Below are 16,231 nucleotides of genomic sequence, written 5' to 3' on the forward strand. Positions count from 1 at the left end.
ATGATAAAAGGCAAGCCACTGAATATAATGTGGGAAACTTGCCCTACCGGCTACAAGGTCATTGGTCCAGAGGATGAAAATATCATTGATGCATCTCAGTATATCATTGGTTTCATGGTACATTAGGCCAGAAATTCTTCATCAGCTCTTTCCCAGACCTGAAGAAGAGCTCACTCTGTAGTTCAAAAGCTTGTGTCTTTCCCCAACAGCAGTTGGTGCAATAAAAAATATTACCTCACCCACCTTGTCTCTCGTGGGTAAATTGATCATCCTCTCTGTGCTTTAGGGAACCATCTATAAAATGGGGTGATAATAATCCTTCCCTGGTGTATCTTGTCTATTTAAGATTAAAAACTTATCACAACAGTTACTGTCTCTAATTATGTATCTGTACAGTGCCTAAGGGCTCTGATCACAGCTGCGATCTTAAGGCATCATAATTGTAATAATCATTTATTAGAATATCATAAATAAAACATAATTAAGCAGGAAATCATTGCTGTATAACATGTCAGACTTCCAGGGTCTTGTGCTGCTTTTAAAGCACAGTGTATAATTGCTTATCATGCCATGGGAATATACATCATAACTGTCATCTGTAACAAAGTTCACATTGTTAACACTGTTGCTAGTGAAATCTTGTTCTCAGGAGCTTTGAAAAGTTTATTTGTCCCCTTACAGTATGCTTAAATGATCCCGGGGGTTAGGTTGCCATAAATACGGTGCTTAGCTGAGTTCCATAGCTATGCCATCCTAACTTTTAAATTTAAACTAGATCACAGACAGTGTTTGCAACCCCACCCAGAGTGGGATATTTGGACACATGTGGCCTCTTTCCAGGCAACGTAGACATGCAGGCAGGGCAGGCAGGCATTTGTCAAGAGTTAGCCTAAATCGTTTCTTCAATATGAAATTAGTGATCCATTGCACCTACCTGAGTGCCCATCCTCCAAGGATGAGACAAGTGCTGCTGCTTCATACCTGGTCTGTGTGTCTGTCTGTCTGTCAGACAGCTCCTGGCTTTCAGCTGCCTTGCTGTACTCTGCCTTGTCAGCCCCTTCTTGGATACTGCCAAACAGCTCGTCTTCATCCATTGCTGCAGCTTCGTCCTCCTCTCCAGGGCCTGAAGTACCCCATGTGTTATAGGAGAGGGGTATGTGTGTGTGTGTATGGGGGGGGGAGGTCATAACATGAACACAGCTTCCAGCTCAGTACGCAGGGCATGTAGGTAGCTCCAGACTTCATGATGTTCTGCATAACCTTGTGCTAGCACTGCCTCAGCTCCTTCCACATAGCCTGGCATTGGCCCTTGTCATTGGAGTCAGTACATCTAGCTTTGCTCCTGCAGGGTCATTGTAGCTGGGCTTGCACATGCCCTGCACCCCAGAGCCTCAGGGGACTGAGCACCTCTCTCCTGGGCCACACGGCCGGAGGCCACGTTGCATCTGGTCTGTCAGGGAACAGAACGGACATAGCGCAAAGAACATGCTGGGTATTTAAAATCTCAGCTTTCTATCACTTGTGACCCCTGGGCAGTGAAGTCCCAAGGTGTTACCAGACAGGTCACCGCTGACAGGCCATTGCATTGTGGGACTTGCAGCTGGAGGATGTTCAATCGGAGGTGTGGGGTGTGTGACAAATGTGGGAGTTGTCTGTACTGTTTTTATAAGTGATCTGTATCTGTCACGGTGGGATTGCCACCTAGTGGGTGCACAAGGGTTAACATGCTGCTCCTGGGGCAGATCAGGAGTCATGAGGTGTGTACGTCATTTAGCTGCCTAGGGTGGTATGGATGGGTCACTGAGGACTGGCTGAAACTGACCCGTATCAATGGAGGGTCCAGAAAGACAATGGGAATCCCAACACTGAACAATTGACATCCCCGGTGAGCTCAGCAGGGCTCTGCAGGAGGACAATGGACTGGAAGGTGACAGGGTCTGTGTTAAGAACTGGCCTCACTGAGACACATGAGCTCCCCCGGGATGGAAAGACAAAGAGAAAGAGCCAAAAAGGACTCCCTGGGTGGAGCCCTGGCATTGGCCAGTCTGACTCTGTCTTAGACTCTGCTTCTCTGTGCTCACTTGGCCCGTGCATGATCCGGTTGGCAAATAAACCCTGCTCTGTTTTGTCAGTGCTGCCTGGTGTCACTGCAAATACTGCCTGGGGTGCACTGATCCCTGAAGAGTGTAAAAGTCTCTAGACGGGGTCTGGATCACTGGGCAGAGCTCACGGTGTGAAGCAGGAGGGCTAGAGGCAGGGGCTCAGTCTCGGAAGCAATGAGGCCACGCAGCCTACCCTGAAGGAAGAATGGGGTCTGCCATATGGAAGGGTTCCTCCAAGAGGCTGTTCAAAAGCCAGGGAATAGCACAGATCCAATGGTTGTGTGTCAGGGGCAAACAATCTATGAACTTTTAAGATGGAGCGTGGTAAGTTTTTGAGTGGGATGGTGTGACAGGGTTACCTGCCTTGGCAGGGGACTGGACTCAGTGATTCTGGAGGTGCCTGCCAATCCTGTGTCCTATGACTTCTTATTCCAGTACATGTGCATCCACCACTGCCACTGCACCAGCAGTTCACCTTTTCCCCTTCTGCATGCTGAGCTAAGGCAGCCAGTTTGATTAGGTTCTGGGACATGTGAATCCAAACATGAGGAGGCATTCACTCACTGCCATTGCCATTCCCTTCAGGGTCACTGGCCCCTTCTTCCCCACCCCTCCCTGCCATTCCTCCTCCCCCAGTCCCCTCCAGTCTGGCTCAGGTAGAGCAGTGGCTCCTTTTTCCCAGCTGCAGATGATCTATGCAAACATCAAGAGCAGCCGGACCAGGATGCAGCAGAGAATTCAGACTCTGACAGACAGTGAGACTGGGCCATGGGAGGGAACAGGGTGAGGAGTTTGTATGGACTTCATGGGGCTGAGAGTGGTGGGGAATGTACACTACACAGGAGTGAAACCCTGTAACCTGTGGGTGGATGCTGCTCCCCACCTCTTGCCCTGGGGAAAGAAAGGAGGCGGCAGTAGAGTGGATTTGAAATGTAAAGTAGAGAACATTCAGTGATTCCTGCAAACTCCTGGCTGAGCCAGCAGAGGGCATCTCAGCTGCAGCTGCACCTGGACACAGCTCACCAGTCCTAGCAATCACTGCAGCCTTCTCATGCTTCTGGTATCATATTTCCTTTGTTTCTCATCTTCTTCCTGCTTTGAATTTTTGTATTTTTGTCATCACACACTAAGGCCAAATTCTGCATTTTAATAGGTCCAGAGTGACTCCATTAACTTTCATGGAGCTACTCCAGATTGACATCAGCATGACTCAGAGTGCTGTAGGGTGCTCTGTTCACTTTTACAAACACCTGTTTATGTAACTCAAATGCCTGGCAAACACTTTGAAAGAGCAGGTCTCTGTTAAAGATTTCATACTCATGTAAAAAGCTCCCAATCCAGCAAATACAGGGAAATCAAGATTTGGCAATTCCTGATCATTCTGGTGTAAAAAACAAGCCAGAAAAAAAAACCCTTAATGTAAACAGGTTTCAGAGGGGTAGCCATGTTCGTCTTTATCAGAAAGCTTATAAATGGAGTCTCTAAGGTGCCACAGGACTCCTTGATTTTTTTCCCCTTAATGTAAACAAACAAACCTTTCATACACTATTATATGTAGTTGGAAATTATGTTTTGCTGTAGAATTAAAAAGCAATTAAAATGGAAAAAAAATTGTTGAAAATTTCTATGGCAAAATAAGAATTATCAGCGAAAATTTGAAACCAAAATTTTTTGGCTGACATATCCTCCCCTCCAAAAAAAAGGGTGGGGGTGATGCAGTGACTCACAGGAGTGTGTGTCCACATTCTTCTTTGTGGGCTGGACCACATCTCTTATAATGCATCATGGACCCTCCTCTTTGAGGATATGCTATGCAACATGGCATCACTAACCATGGTGCAGATACTTTTTGCATATAACTTCATTTAGCTGAACGTCTAATTTTCTGTTGAAAAACTGTTTTGACGGATAATTTTCAATTAGTCCTATAGCCCATAATGGAACAAAAAGAGAGCATGAACCCCATTATTTTCACGCTAATCGGCTCACCTTTAATGGTCCTCTGATCCTACAGACATTGAAGTGAATGCGAGTTTTGCTGCTTTACTTTGTTCATTGAATTCAGGTCCAGGCCCAGTGTAAGATTATGTTTTGTCTTCCATATTTACAGCATTAAACTTCTAGATGTGGAGTTAACAGAAATATTCACTAATTTGTGTCATACTGTCCCTCCTCCCTAACCCCTTGAGGCTAAGCAGCCCTGCTTAACTGCCAATTCAGGCTATGTCTACACTACAAACTAGAGGTATGATTCCCAACTCCTGTACACGTGCTCATAGTAGTTCCGTGAGAGCTAGCCTGAGTATTAATAGCAGTATAGTTGTGATAGACTAGGCAGTGGCAGCATGGCTTAGCTGTACCGAATACAATCACTCCTGATATTAGAGGGTACCTTCTTGGCATGGCTAAACTGCTGCTCCTGCAACTGCAGCTATTTTACTATTTATACTCACACTGCCTCTCACAGGGTAGTGCAATTATGTGTATGCGAGTATGGGAATCACACCCCTAGCTCGCAGTGTAGATATAGCCTCAGATATAGGGGGCACTTGGGAGAGATTTTTTTCTTCCAGTTATTGTGTCCCTACGCTGATACTGTCAGAAAAATGCCAGGGAGCACCACCTCATGCGATTTGGTGTAATGATGAGTAAATTTGTTTTTCTTCTTTGTCTGGACAGAAACCCTCTCCCCATTCTTAGGGAAGATAATGCCTGTCATTGGGGTGTCTGCAGGCACTGCACATGTCCACATGATTGTGTCCACTTTGTGAGCAGACAGCTCAGACAGAGACCTCCGTGGGGTCAGGGAGATCTGTTATTAAATATTTGTTCCCCATGTAGGAACTTATAGATAGTAATCAAGTCATCCCTTAAATTTCTCTTTGTTAATCTAAATAGATTATGCTCCTTCAGTCTATCACTATAAGGTAGGTTTTCTAATCCAGAACAGGACCTAGGATTCCAGCAGTGGTCACACAGTGCCAAATACTGAGGTAAAATATCCTCTCTGCTCCAACTCGAGGTTTTCCTGTTCATGCATCCCAAGATCGCATTAGCTCTTCTGGCCACAGCATCACACTGCAAGCTCATATTCAGCTAATTATTCACTATGACCCCCAAAACTTTTTCAGAGTCGCTGCTTCCCAAGAGAGAGTTCCATACACTGTATGTATTGGCTGCATTCTTTGTTCCTAGATGGACATATTTGCATTTAGCCATATTAAAACACATATTGTTTTCTTCTGTCCAGCTTATCAAGAAATCCAGATCACTCTTAATCAGTGACGTGTTCTCTTTATTATTTCCACTCCCCTCTTTTTTGTGTCATCTGCAAACTTTATCTGCAATGCAATGTTATCTGCAATGCCCAGTGCAGCACTAGCAGTCTGTGCTGCACGGACCATGGCAGTGGTTCAGTAGGGGACACATTGCTCTCACAGTCAGGGCTGACCCCAGTGCCCAGAGCGATGCTAAGGGGTCCGTTACAGTCACTGATTAGTGTGTATTATGCAAGATGAAAGTCCTTGCCAGGAGCTGTCTATTGTGGCCAGAGATTGGTGCATAAACAGAGGAAATGGCAAACAATGTCAAGATGGTTAGCAAATGCAATCCCTGCCTAAAAAAGCTCTGTTGCATCTTTGGCAGTGTCCAGCTACCCCATGGCAGTTAATCCAAATAGACTATGCAGATCTGTCTATGGGGTATATTTTTTGTTGTTGTTTGCAGGAGATGTCCATTTTCAATTGCCTGAAGCATTCTGTGTGGATTTGACTCATTCAGTGCAGACAGCGGAGGCGTTAGCATTCTTGATTTCAAGGGTGGGAGTTCCTGAACACATTGCATGTGACTTTTCATTCACATCCAAATATTTGTAAAAAGAAATAGTATCAAGAATGTCACAACAGCTCCTTCCCACCCTGTCAGAAATTGATCTGGGGAAAGGTTTATCCAGATGATCGAGCAAGTGATTTGTGTCATGGCTCTGGATAAAGGCAGTTTATAGAAAACTGGAAGTCCTCTGTTGGCATATAGGAATGCAATCTACACTACTGTAAATCAGACATCATCCATGTTGTTGATGGAGTGTGAAATAATGTTCACCTAAACTCGTTAATGTTTGCTTTGCTGACTGATGTTTGAAAGCAACAGTGTGCTCACATGGCTACAGACAGTCACACTCAGCCAGGGGCGGCTCTAGACATTTCGCCGCCCCAAGCATGGCAGCATGCCGTGGGGGGCGCTCTGCCGGTCGCCGGTCCCGCGGCTCCGGTGGACCTCCCGCTGGCGTGTGGCAGGCCTGCGGGAGGTCCACCGGAGTCATGGGACCAGCAGACCCTCCGCAGGCACGCCGTCGAAAGCTGCCTGCCTGCCGCCCTCCCAGCGACCGGAAGAGCGCCCCCCCGTGGCATGCTGCCCCAAGCATGCGCTTGGTGTGCTAGGGCCTGGAGCCACCCCTGCACTCAGCTGTATAGTTTTCACATAGGAGAAAATATCTTAGTAAAAAATTATCAAGATAATTCAAGGACCCCTGAGGTGATTATGACACAGACAGGTCCCTCTGCCTTATCAGGCAGATGTAGTGCCAAACACACCATGGAGATTGGAGAAGACACATAGACAAGCTTTTGTGCCCAAGTTCAGCAAGAAGTTTCAGTTTCATAGACTTTAAGGCCAGAAGGACCATTAATCCATCTAAACTGACCTCCTGTACATCACAGGCCTTTAAATTTGACCCAGATACCTTTGCACTGAGCCAAAAGACTTTAGTTAATCCTTTAACCTTTCAGTCCTCATGAGAGTAAACTGTTAAGTTCCACAGGCAGAGAAGAGGAGAGATGCCCAAAGACCTCTGCAATGGCAGGGAATTCATTAGGTGAAATATGTACAGATAAACTGGCAAGAGACCCATGTGACATGCAACAAAGGAAGGTGAAATCCCCCCAGTCTGAACTGGGGGAGGGGGGATTCCTTCTTGACCCCAAATCTGATGACCCTGAGCATGTGAGAAAGACATACCAACCAAGTATCTAGAAAGAGGACAAGTCCAGTGTCCCATCTGCAGTAGTGGCCAATCTCTGATGCTTGTGAGGAAGAAAAAAAACAAGCAAACAAAAAAAATCCCCAATCAAACAAAAATCCAGAACACTCTGGCCAATTGTGCATGGGGAGGGGGAATCCTTCCTGACCCCTGCAGGCAATTGGCTGAAGCCCTGAAGCCTGAAATTAGATAATAGTAATTCTCATAATGAGATCTGCAGTGTTTTGAGTATGTTGAAGACACTGCAGAGCTTCCTGTTCTCCCCATGACAGAAAGGGATGAACTCCAAGACCAGATGGAACCACTAGTACCATGCAGCCCAGCTTGCTATATACAGAGGCTGCAGAATATTTTCTCCCAGAAGCAAAATTACAGTGTATATTTGAGATATATATTTTAGAAAGACTCCAAGCAAAGGTGAAGCCACCTCCCCGGGAAGCTGTTCCAATGTTTAATCACACCCAGTGCTAGTAAATTGCATCTTATTTGATGGTTGAATTTTTAGCTTCAACTTCTAGCCATGGGATTGTGTTCTGCAGTTGTTGGCAGGGTTGAAAAGCTCCCCACTCTCAGATCTCTTTTCTATGTGTCAGGACCTAGACATAGTGGCCAAGTCATTTCTCAACCTTCTCTTCGATAAGCAGAATAGGCTGAACTCCTTGAGACTCACATCATAAGTCTTGTTTTCCAGGATTTTTATGGCCCCTCCTTTGACCTCTCTCGAGTATTTCCACATCCTTCCTGAAGTGTGGGCACCAGAACTGGACACTGCATTCTAGTAGCAGTATTTTCAAGGCTGTGTACCAAGGCAAAATCCCTACTTCTGTTTGATATTCCCCTTTATATACATCCAAGGGTTCCATTGTCCCTTTCTGTCACAGCATTGCATTGAGAACTCAGGCTGAGGTGGTTACCTATGGCAGCTCTACACCAGTGATTCCAGTTGAAAACAACAAGCCTACAGTACAGTCACAGACAGTGGCTGGTGATAGCAGCTGTGAGCCTCATGGTGGTTTTCCTAGTACAAGTGAACCTCAGGCCACAGAGCAGGGAGTTGTTGCAGACACAGCTACTCTAGAAAGTGCAGACTTGTCCCAGATCCTGCTGCTGTGATGCCCACGAGATGTTATCCGGAGAGAAATCATAAATCACCTCTCAGACTTAATGAGTAACATGTTGTATATTACGGATCATTGTTCTGATAGCAATACATTTCTAATTTTTTTTTATGGCCTTTCATGCTAAATGAGTATGTAGTCTATAGGAATTGGGAAATATCCATGTCTTCTTTTGCTCTCACCACCAGAACCCTGTCAGGACAGCAATGGACATAAGTAGGTAGGTTTGTGGAACCCATCTAAGTCCCTGTGATTTCTGCCTTGTGTAGACAAAAAGACCCAGGACTTACCTATTTTTAAATTCTAGTCTAGACAAGGCTGTGTGCCTTTAAAACATGTTAAACCAGTCAAGATAAAGCCTGGGTTTCCCCCTAGGGTCAACCTCTACCAACTAACATGTTAGAATATGTTGCCCTGTCTGCACTGGAGTTTTAACATGTGTTAGCTAACAGGGTTTTAAAAAACCCACATCTTATAGCCCAGTGAAGTCAAAGCCAGAGTGAGGAATTTTTTGATAGTAAGTTTGAATTTATCTTTGGTTGAAACATACATAGATTTTGTACCTCAGTTTTGGTTTAAAAATAGCATGAAACTATAACCTGACCAAAGAATTATATTTTTTTATTAGAACAATGAAAATAAAAAAGGAAACCTTTACAAAACAAAGGCTTATTCTTCATATTTGTTGTAGAAATAAAACCATCACATTAAACTCACCCTTTTGATTACAATAGCACAGTACAATACATGCAGCAGCATCTCCACCTCACCATTTGCCTTTGTTTTCTCTTTAAATTATTTGTTAATTCTTATTCCATTCATTTCCTTTTCCACCTAGAAGGTTTTTTTTTTTGTTTTGGAACATAGTTCCTGTAGGAAATATAAGTATTTATGTCCTGGAAAGGTCACTTTTGTAATGAGTATTAGACAAAAGGGACTTGTTCTTGCCACTGTCTTTGATAGCACGTAATGAAAATACAGTCAAATCCTCGTAACATAGCTTTGAATTTGTATCTGAATTCTGTATATATTTCCGTAAGTTGGAATTTTATGTTCTTCCTCCTTTGTTTTTACTTAGGAGACTTTTTCATGGTGTCCTCACTTTCTCTGAGTGCCTCTTTGTGTTTTACATTCCCATCCTCACTCTCAGAGTTTGTGTTCTGTTTCCATATACAAAGTGCAACACATGCACTAGCTCTATCAGTGTAAAATGAGTTTTTATTTGTGATTGAGGAAAACAAAGCAAGAAACAACAAACGTTAGGTCTACATATGACACACAATGTGTGTGTTTTCTCTTATTGAAAACCACAACTCTCTACAAAACAGCTGCTCAACTCTTAAAACATAAAGATGCCAGGTAAACATTTTAAAAGCACCTAAGAGACTTGGAAACTGAAGTCCTTTTTTCACAAGTACCTAAGGGACAGATTTCAAAAGATACCTAGGCACCTGAAGATGCAGATAGGCACAATAACAGGCTGGCTGGCCCTTCAAGGGTAGATGGGCTGAGCCATGCATGTGATGGAGGTAGTCCAGAAAAAAGGAGGTACTAGAAAAAGCAAATTTGTAACTAGACATATGGGGGTAAAGATTTAGCCTGGGAACAGATAAGGGGAAGGAATCCAGGGAATTTGCTCTGAGAGTTAGTGGCTTGAGTGAGTGGAACTGGGATTCCAGAGAGAAAGGCCTGGGAGGCAGCAGTCTGTGAGGAAAAAAGAGCACGGAAGGATTCTTTATTGGGTGGCAAATTTGGTATTTATTGCTTTTGATTTGTGGGATATTATTGGGTTTATAATTGGGTTATTCTGAAAGGGTATAAAACTGAGTATGTCTTGACTGGAGGACCAAATTACCACACCAGCCCACCACAGCCAAAGCGAGGGGGCAGGGGCGGAGTTACTGCAATGCTGGATTTTGCTGTGACAAGGAGGCATCTCCATCATAGTGAGTCTGTTACAGGCATCTAGTGGGATTTTCAGAAGTGCTATAGGTGCAGAACTCCCACAGAAATTAATGAGTGTCAGTTACTTCTGAAAATCCCATTTACCTGTGTCTTTAGGTGTCTGAATATCTTTAAAAATCTGTCCTTTTGTGCCTAAGGCACCTTTTGAAAATGGGACATTAGCTCCTAAACTTCACAAAGTTGGATACATAACTGCCACTTTAGTAATCTCAATCCCAGAATCAGGCCCCACTGGGATTTACAAAAGCCCCTGCTCATGTGTCCCCAAACCATGTAGGTGCCTAAACTCATACAGCACCTACATTTTTGAAGTAAATGTTGCCTCAATACCTATGTTTCTGCCTCTGGGCACGTTGATGCTCAAGCCCCAGAGCGATGCATGAATCAGAAGAATATGGGTTTTCTTCCTCCTAGCTTACTTGTAGTCCTGAACCAGTGGGCATGCTCAGAGGCCACCTAACTCTACACAAAGTGTAAGGGAGAGAAGGTGGAGCCCCTATCTTATAATTCGTAGCCCAGTAGTTTAGGTGTTGACTTTGGATGTGGGAGATACCTGGTTTAAGTCTCCCCTCTTCCTGATAAGAAAAAAGGATTTGAACTGGACTGTATCCTGTCTCAGGTGTGTGCCCTAGTCAGTGGACTGTGAGGCAGTCTGTTTTCTTTTAATCTCTCCTGTGAGTGCTCTAACCACCAGGTTAGACAGTCATTCTCAGATAGAGTGACCAGACAGTAAATGTGAAAAATAGGGACAGGGGGTGGGGGGTAATAGGCACCTATATAAGACAAAGCCCCAAATATTGGCACTGTACCTATAAAATCAGGACATCTGGTCACCCTATTCTCAGACTTGAACTCTGGAGGGGTGTAGGACCAAGCAAATGAGAATATCCTGTAGCTCAGTGATAAAGGCATACTTGTTCAAAGCCCTTCTCCTCATGAGGCACTGGGGGGACTGAACTTGGGTCTCCCTCAGCCCTGGTGAGTACCCTAACCACTAGGTTAACCACTGTGAGGGAAGGCCTCCTTCAGCAGAAAGAAGAAATGCCTTAGGTACCTAATTCCAGGAGAAGGTTCTCAACCGAGAATGGTAAGCAGAGCTACGGGCCTCCTTCCAGGCCACATTTAGACACTGAACTGCCTGAATGTGCGAGGGGGGCACTTAGCATACACCTCTCAGCTGAGCATCTCCAATTTAGGGTTACCAAATTTCAGGTTCCCAAAAAGAGGACACTGAAGGTGGGAAGGGAGCGCTAGAGGGGGGTACAGTTGCAGGAGCTGGAGGTGCCTGCAGTGGGGATACTTCCTGGAGGTGGAAGGTGGGCTGGTGATAGGGCGACTGGTGCAAGACCAGGATGCAGCACCATCACTCAGTCAGCATCTCCCTGTGCAACACCCTCCCCAGGGCTGGTATTGGGGGCCTGGGTGGGTGGGATCTGGAAGCCATGGCTTGCCAAGGAATGGACCAATCAGCTGCAGATGCAGGGGAGGGACCAATTGGCAAGTGGACCAATCATGGCTCTTTCTGAGTTGCAACAACTGCTCTGCAAAAACCCAGGATATTGCCCATTATTTGAAAAATCCACCCGGACAGAGGACAGAGGCTCAAAAAAGAGGCAATATCCAGATGTATGTAATACTCCAACTGCCTAATTTAGGAGGCTTCCTGCCTAGTGTGCTGGCTTTTCTTAATTCCTTTCTTTCCTTTGCTTATCTCTTCCCATGCATTGTACAGGGAGCCTGGGTGTGACATTCAGGTTTTGTGAATCCCAGTGATTTTTTAGGTGCTTAAAAGTTAGGTGTGGTAACACTGAGAGTCCGACTTTAGAGGCACACTTTCCCTCTAAAATATGGATGTCCCTTTGTGCAATAGCATTTGCAGATATAGTTACCACAATTGCAAGTGTAAATTAGCCATTTGCACATACATTTACCTATTTAAGGTGTCCAAGTAACCAAACAAGCATTGGCTCACCTCAACAGCATGTGCAGCAGTGGTCCTTGAACTTTCTCTCCCTCTCTAAAAATATTGGTCCTATTTACTGGGTATGTAACTGGAACAAAAGTCAGGAAGTGCAAAAGGTAAGGTTCTCTGAGTAACGCTAAGGCCATGTCTACACTGGCAAATTAAAGCACTATAACTTGCTGGCTATGGGGTGTGAAAACTCAAAATTTGGTCCTATGTATAGAATGCCTCATTCTGTGACTCACTAACACTGGCAGGATCAGAGTGTGTATGTCTGCAATATGTTAATGTTAATGGGAAAAAATTCCCTTCTGCATTTCCCTTCTGTGTATTTAAATTCCCAAAGTTAACAATAGCATTGATGTAGTTCCCTCCACTTAGAACAATCCTGTTTAATTAGTGTGAGTTTTTGAACAGCACTAATTGTTGCAGTTTCCATTTAAGTTCAGGGGGGCGGAAGCTCCTTAAGGGTCTCCATTTCCCCACTTTTTCTTTCAGGCAAAGTTTTTCCCAAGGTGGCAGTGGTTGGATCTGATTCCCCAGTTATATCTCCTGGCCCTGGAATCCCTGAAACAAGAGAGCCAGTGATACAGGTCCCCCCTGGATTCACGTTCTGAGCATTCTTTTCTTTATGACTGTCTTTGCCCCGTTGGAAAAAATTCTGGATTTTTTTACCTATGGCTTCTGGCTTTTCTTTCCCTGCTTCTGCTTTTGAGTGTGTTTCCAGCTGTGTGTGTTCTTGATCTGTTTTATCCTCTTTCTTCTTTGGGAGCTGGTCGATGGTCTGGTGCTTTGGGGCATCTTCTCTCACAGAGAACTCTGTGCTGATTTCTTTCTCATCCCCATCTCCAGAGGCAGGACAATGTCCAGAGGCTAGGGATGTTTCTCCCAATGCAGATGAACCTGTGTTGTCTCCAGCTCCTTTCCCATCTCTGGAGGCTGGAGACTGTGCAGAGGCTGTGTTATCTCCTGAACTAGTCCCAAATTTCTGGGAGAAATCCCAGTCGCTGGGGAGGCAGATGCTGAGAGGTTCCCCTTTTTCCCTCCCTGCAGCGTGACCAGGGCTGAGGAATGGGAACAATCTCTCAGAACCTTCCACAGAAATCTCCAGGATAATGGCCATTCCACTGACACTATAAAATGAGAGATTCCCCGCTTCTAGATCCAGATACACCCCAACCACTTTCGGCTTCACACCCCAGCTCTGTATCACAATGTTGGCCTCCCTGGGTTGATACCACCCCCCCGATCTCCTCAGAGCCCAGCACTCCCCTTCAGGGGGTCTCTCCAACCTCTCCTGTTTCACGCTGTCCCTCACAGTCTCACTCAGCACCCCCAGCTCCCAGTCCGGGCTGTCTCCAACCTTTACCTCCCAGTACCACCTGCAAACCTCACCCTCCCCAAAATGATTCCTCCTGGTCACAAATCCCTCCCTCCCCACAGCAATCAGGGCCCCAGAGGAGACAGCTGGATCTTGAGAAGTGGGCTTGTGCTGGACTGTTCTGCCATCTGCAGACAGGGTGAGTTCAGGGTGTTTGCAACTCGGATCCAGGGTGAGAGGAACTGTGAAGAGAGACCAAGATAACCCCATTAGCCACAGATCAGTCAGGGACCCCAAGTTTCCACAGCACTGTGAACAGAATAGCCCCATTAACCACAAGTTAACCTCAATATCAAAGGAAGTCCTGAGGAGTAAAAGGAATAGCTTCTAATGTTAAAGGAAATATTTTCAGTAACAATTTATGCTGTTTTACTTGTGATAGGAAACTAGTGTCCAGTCTTTACTTCCTGAATCAAGCTATTGGCACCCCCACATTAGGGATACACTGAAACTTTTTTCTTTATTTTAGTGTATGAAAACCACTGGATCTGTGCTGAAGGTGCTGCACAATTATCAATAGATCCCATTAGTTTGATTAAAAAGAACATAAATATACACTTCATATTTGATTGATGTACAAATACTAGCTTTTTTAATCTATGAGTTAAATATATAAGAAAGAAAGAAAGAAAGAAAGAAAGACTCCCTCCAAATATTAGTATCTGCTATTAACATAGACCCTGCCTTCATATCCAGATCTTAAGTCCCTCAGTCCTTCATATGTCAGTGCCATCTCCTGCTCCCTCAGGGTCTGGAAAATTAACCCTAATAAGGTGGCAGTCAAATTAGAGAGTTTAACTCACCCATGTAGCTCCGAGCCCTCCTGAAATCTGTAAAAGAAGAATCACCAAGTTAATGGAACTCAAGACAGTGAGAATTCAGATTTGGCCAGTTTGTCCAGTCCTTAATTAGGAGAAGTTCCATTCACTCCAGTTAAAATGCTTGCAATGGGTAAGGGCTTCAGAACTAGCCTATGGCTATACTACTTCTTTAGCTCTCATGTTATGTTTTTTATCTGTAGATATCAAAGTGCTGTATAAAGGAAAGTGAATATTGTTATATGAAAGATGCTGACAGTCTGCCATCGAGGTCTTGGAGGCAAGACAACCATGGAGCTTGTTAGAATAAATGGGGAGGCTAAAACCTTTGTGTCCAACAGTAGGAACAATTCTTCAGTAGTGCAAAACAGCTGGACACAAAGGAGAGAACTGACGTCCAAGAAACCCGAGAAGCCATGTGGTCAGGGGATGAGTATAACTCTAATGAAAACAACAAGGAGTCTGGTGGCACCTTAAAGACTAACAGATTTATTTGGGCATAAGCTTTCATGAGTTAAAAAATCACTTCTTCAGATGCATGGAGTGAAAATTACAGATGCAGGCATGAATATACTGATACATGAAGAAAAGGGAGTTATCTTACAAGTGAAGAACCAGTTCTGACAAGGCCAATTCAGTCACAGTGGATGTGGTCCACTCCCAATACCTTATGAGTAGGGGTTAATACCAAGAGAGGGAAAATTACTTTTGTAGTGAACCAGCCACTCCTACTCTCTATTCCAAATTAATGGTGTTTAGTTTTCAAATGAATTGTAGCTCTGCAGGTTTCAGAGTTGTCGTCATGTTAATCTGTATCAGCAAGAACAAGGAGTCCTTGTAGCACTTTAGAGACTAACAGATTTATTTGGGCATAAGCTTTTTATTTGGGAATAAAACCCACTTCATCAGATACATGGAGTGGAACTGTAGCTCTGCAGTTTCTCTTTGAAGTCTGTTTTTGAAGTTTTTTTGTTGAAGGATGGCTACTTTTATATCTGTTATTGTATGTCCAGGGAGATTGACATGTTCTCCAACTGGCTTTTGTATGTTACCATTCCTGACGTCTGATTTGTGTCCATTTATTCTTTTACATACAGACTGTTCAGTTTGGCCAATGTACATGGCAGAGGGGCATTGCTGGCACATGATGGCATATATCACATAAGTAAATGTGCAGGTGAATGATCCCCTGATGGTGTGGCTGATGTTGTTGGGGCCTATGATGGTGTCGCTAGAGTAGGCATGGGGACAGAGTAGGCAACAGTGTTTGTTACAAAGATTGGTTCCTGGGTTGGTGTTTCTGTGGCGTGGTGTGCAGTTGCTGGTGAGTATTTGCTTCAGGTTGGGGGGTGTCTGTAAGCGAGGACTGGCCTGTCTCCCAAGGTCTGTGTGTTATATCCTTGGGGCAGCCGGTGTAGGAAGCAATCACTTGAGGCCAGAGAGCAGGCAGCTAACCAAAACCTCCATTTTATTTACAGATATACAGAGAGCTCACTCAGCTGGTTGAAACCGGCTGAGCTAACCCATAATAATCTAACTCAGTTGCCATAGCAACAAAAACCATGACAACCAAATACACAACACTGTGAGAGTGAGGGATCATTTTCCCTATTCTGGAAAATAATCCCTCACTCTCACAGACCTTGGGAGGCAGGCAGCCCCCCAACCTGAATTTCCACCCAGATTGTCAATGTTTCCCAGTGGGGAATCTGAAACCCAGAAACTGGGAGTGGCTTCCCCAAAGTCCCTTAGAAAGCTAGGAACAGACTCCAGAGCCCTGTTCACTGGCCACTCTATTGCTAGCACTGCAGGACTCAGAGAAGATATTGCTTCTGCTCAGAGTAGG

The 16,231-nt window shown here is 44.7% G+C and overlaps 1 protein-coding gene across 2 annotated transcripts in view; it reads right to left on the reverse strand.

The window, feature by feature from the left end:
* Positions 1-8,863: 8,863 nt before the first annotated feature.
* Positions 8,864-16,231, reverse strand: part of LOC123349755 (butyrophilin subfamily 3 member A1-like) — a 39,650-nt gene continuing 32,282 nt past the window's right edge. The window contains exons 10-12 of one of the 2 annotated variants that reach the window (XM_044987928.1): positions 14,371-14,397; positions 12,862-13,749; positions 8,864-12,274 (exon numbers count right to left, since the gene is read on the reverse strand). In XM_044987928.1, coding sequence (XP_044843863.1) covers positions 12,192-12,274; positions 12,862-13,749; positions 14,371-14,397 — 998 coding nt within the window. In that variant the 3' untranslated portion in view covers positions 8,864-12,191. Of the gene's footprint in view, positions 13,750-14,370; positions 14,398-16,231 lie in introns of both variants that reach the window. The other variant, XM_044987927.1, reaches the window with a different exon arrangement.

The sequence above is a fragment of the Mauremys mutica genome, chromosome 15 (assembly GCF_020497125.1).
Source record: "Mauremys mutica isolate MM-2020 ecotype Southern chromosome 15, ASM2049712v1, whole genome shotgun sequence".
In the NCBI taxonomy this organism is placed as follows: domain Eukaryota; kingdom Metazoa; phylum Chordata; order Testudines; family Geoemydidae; genus Mauremys; species Mauremys mutica.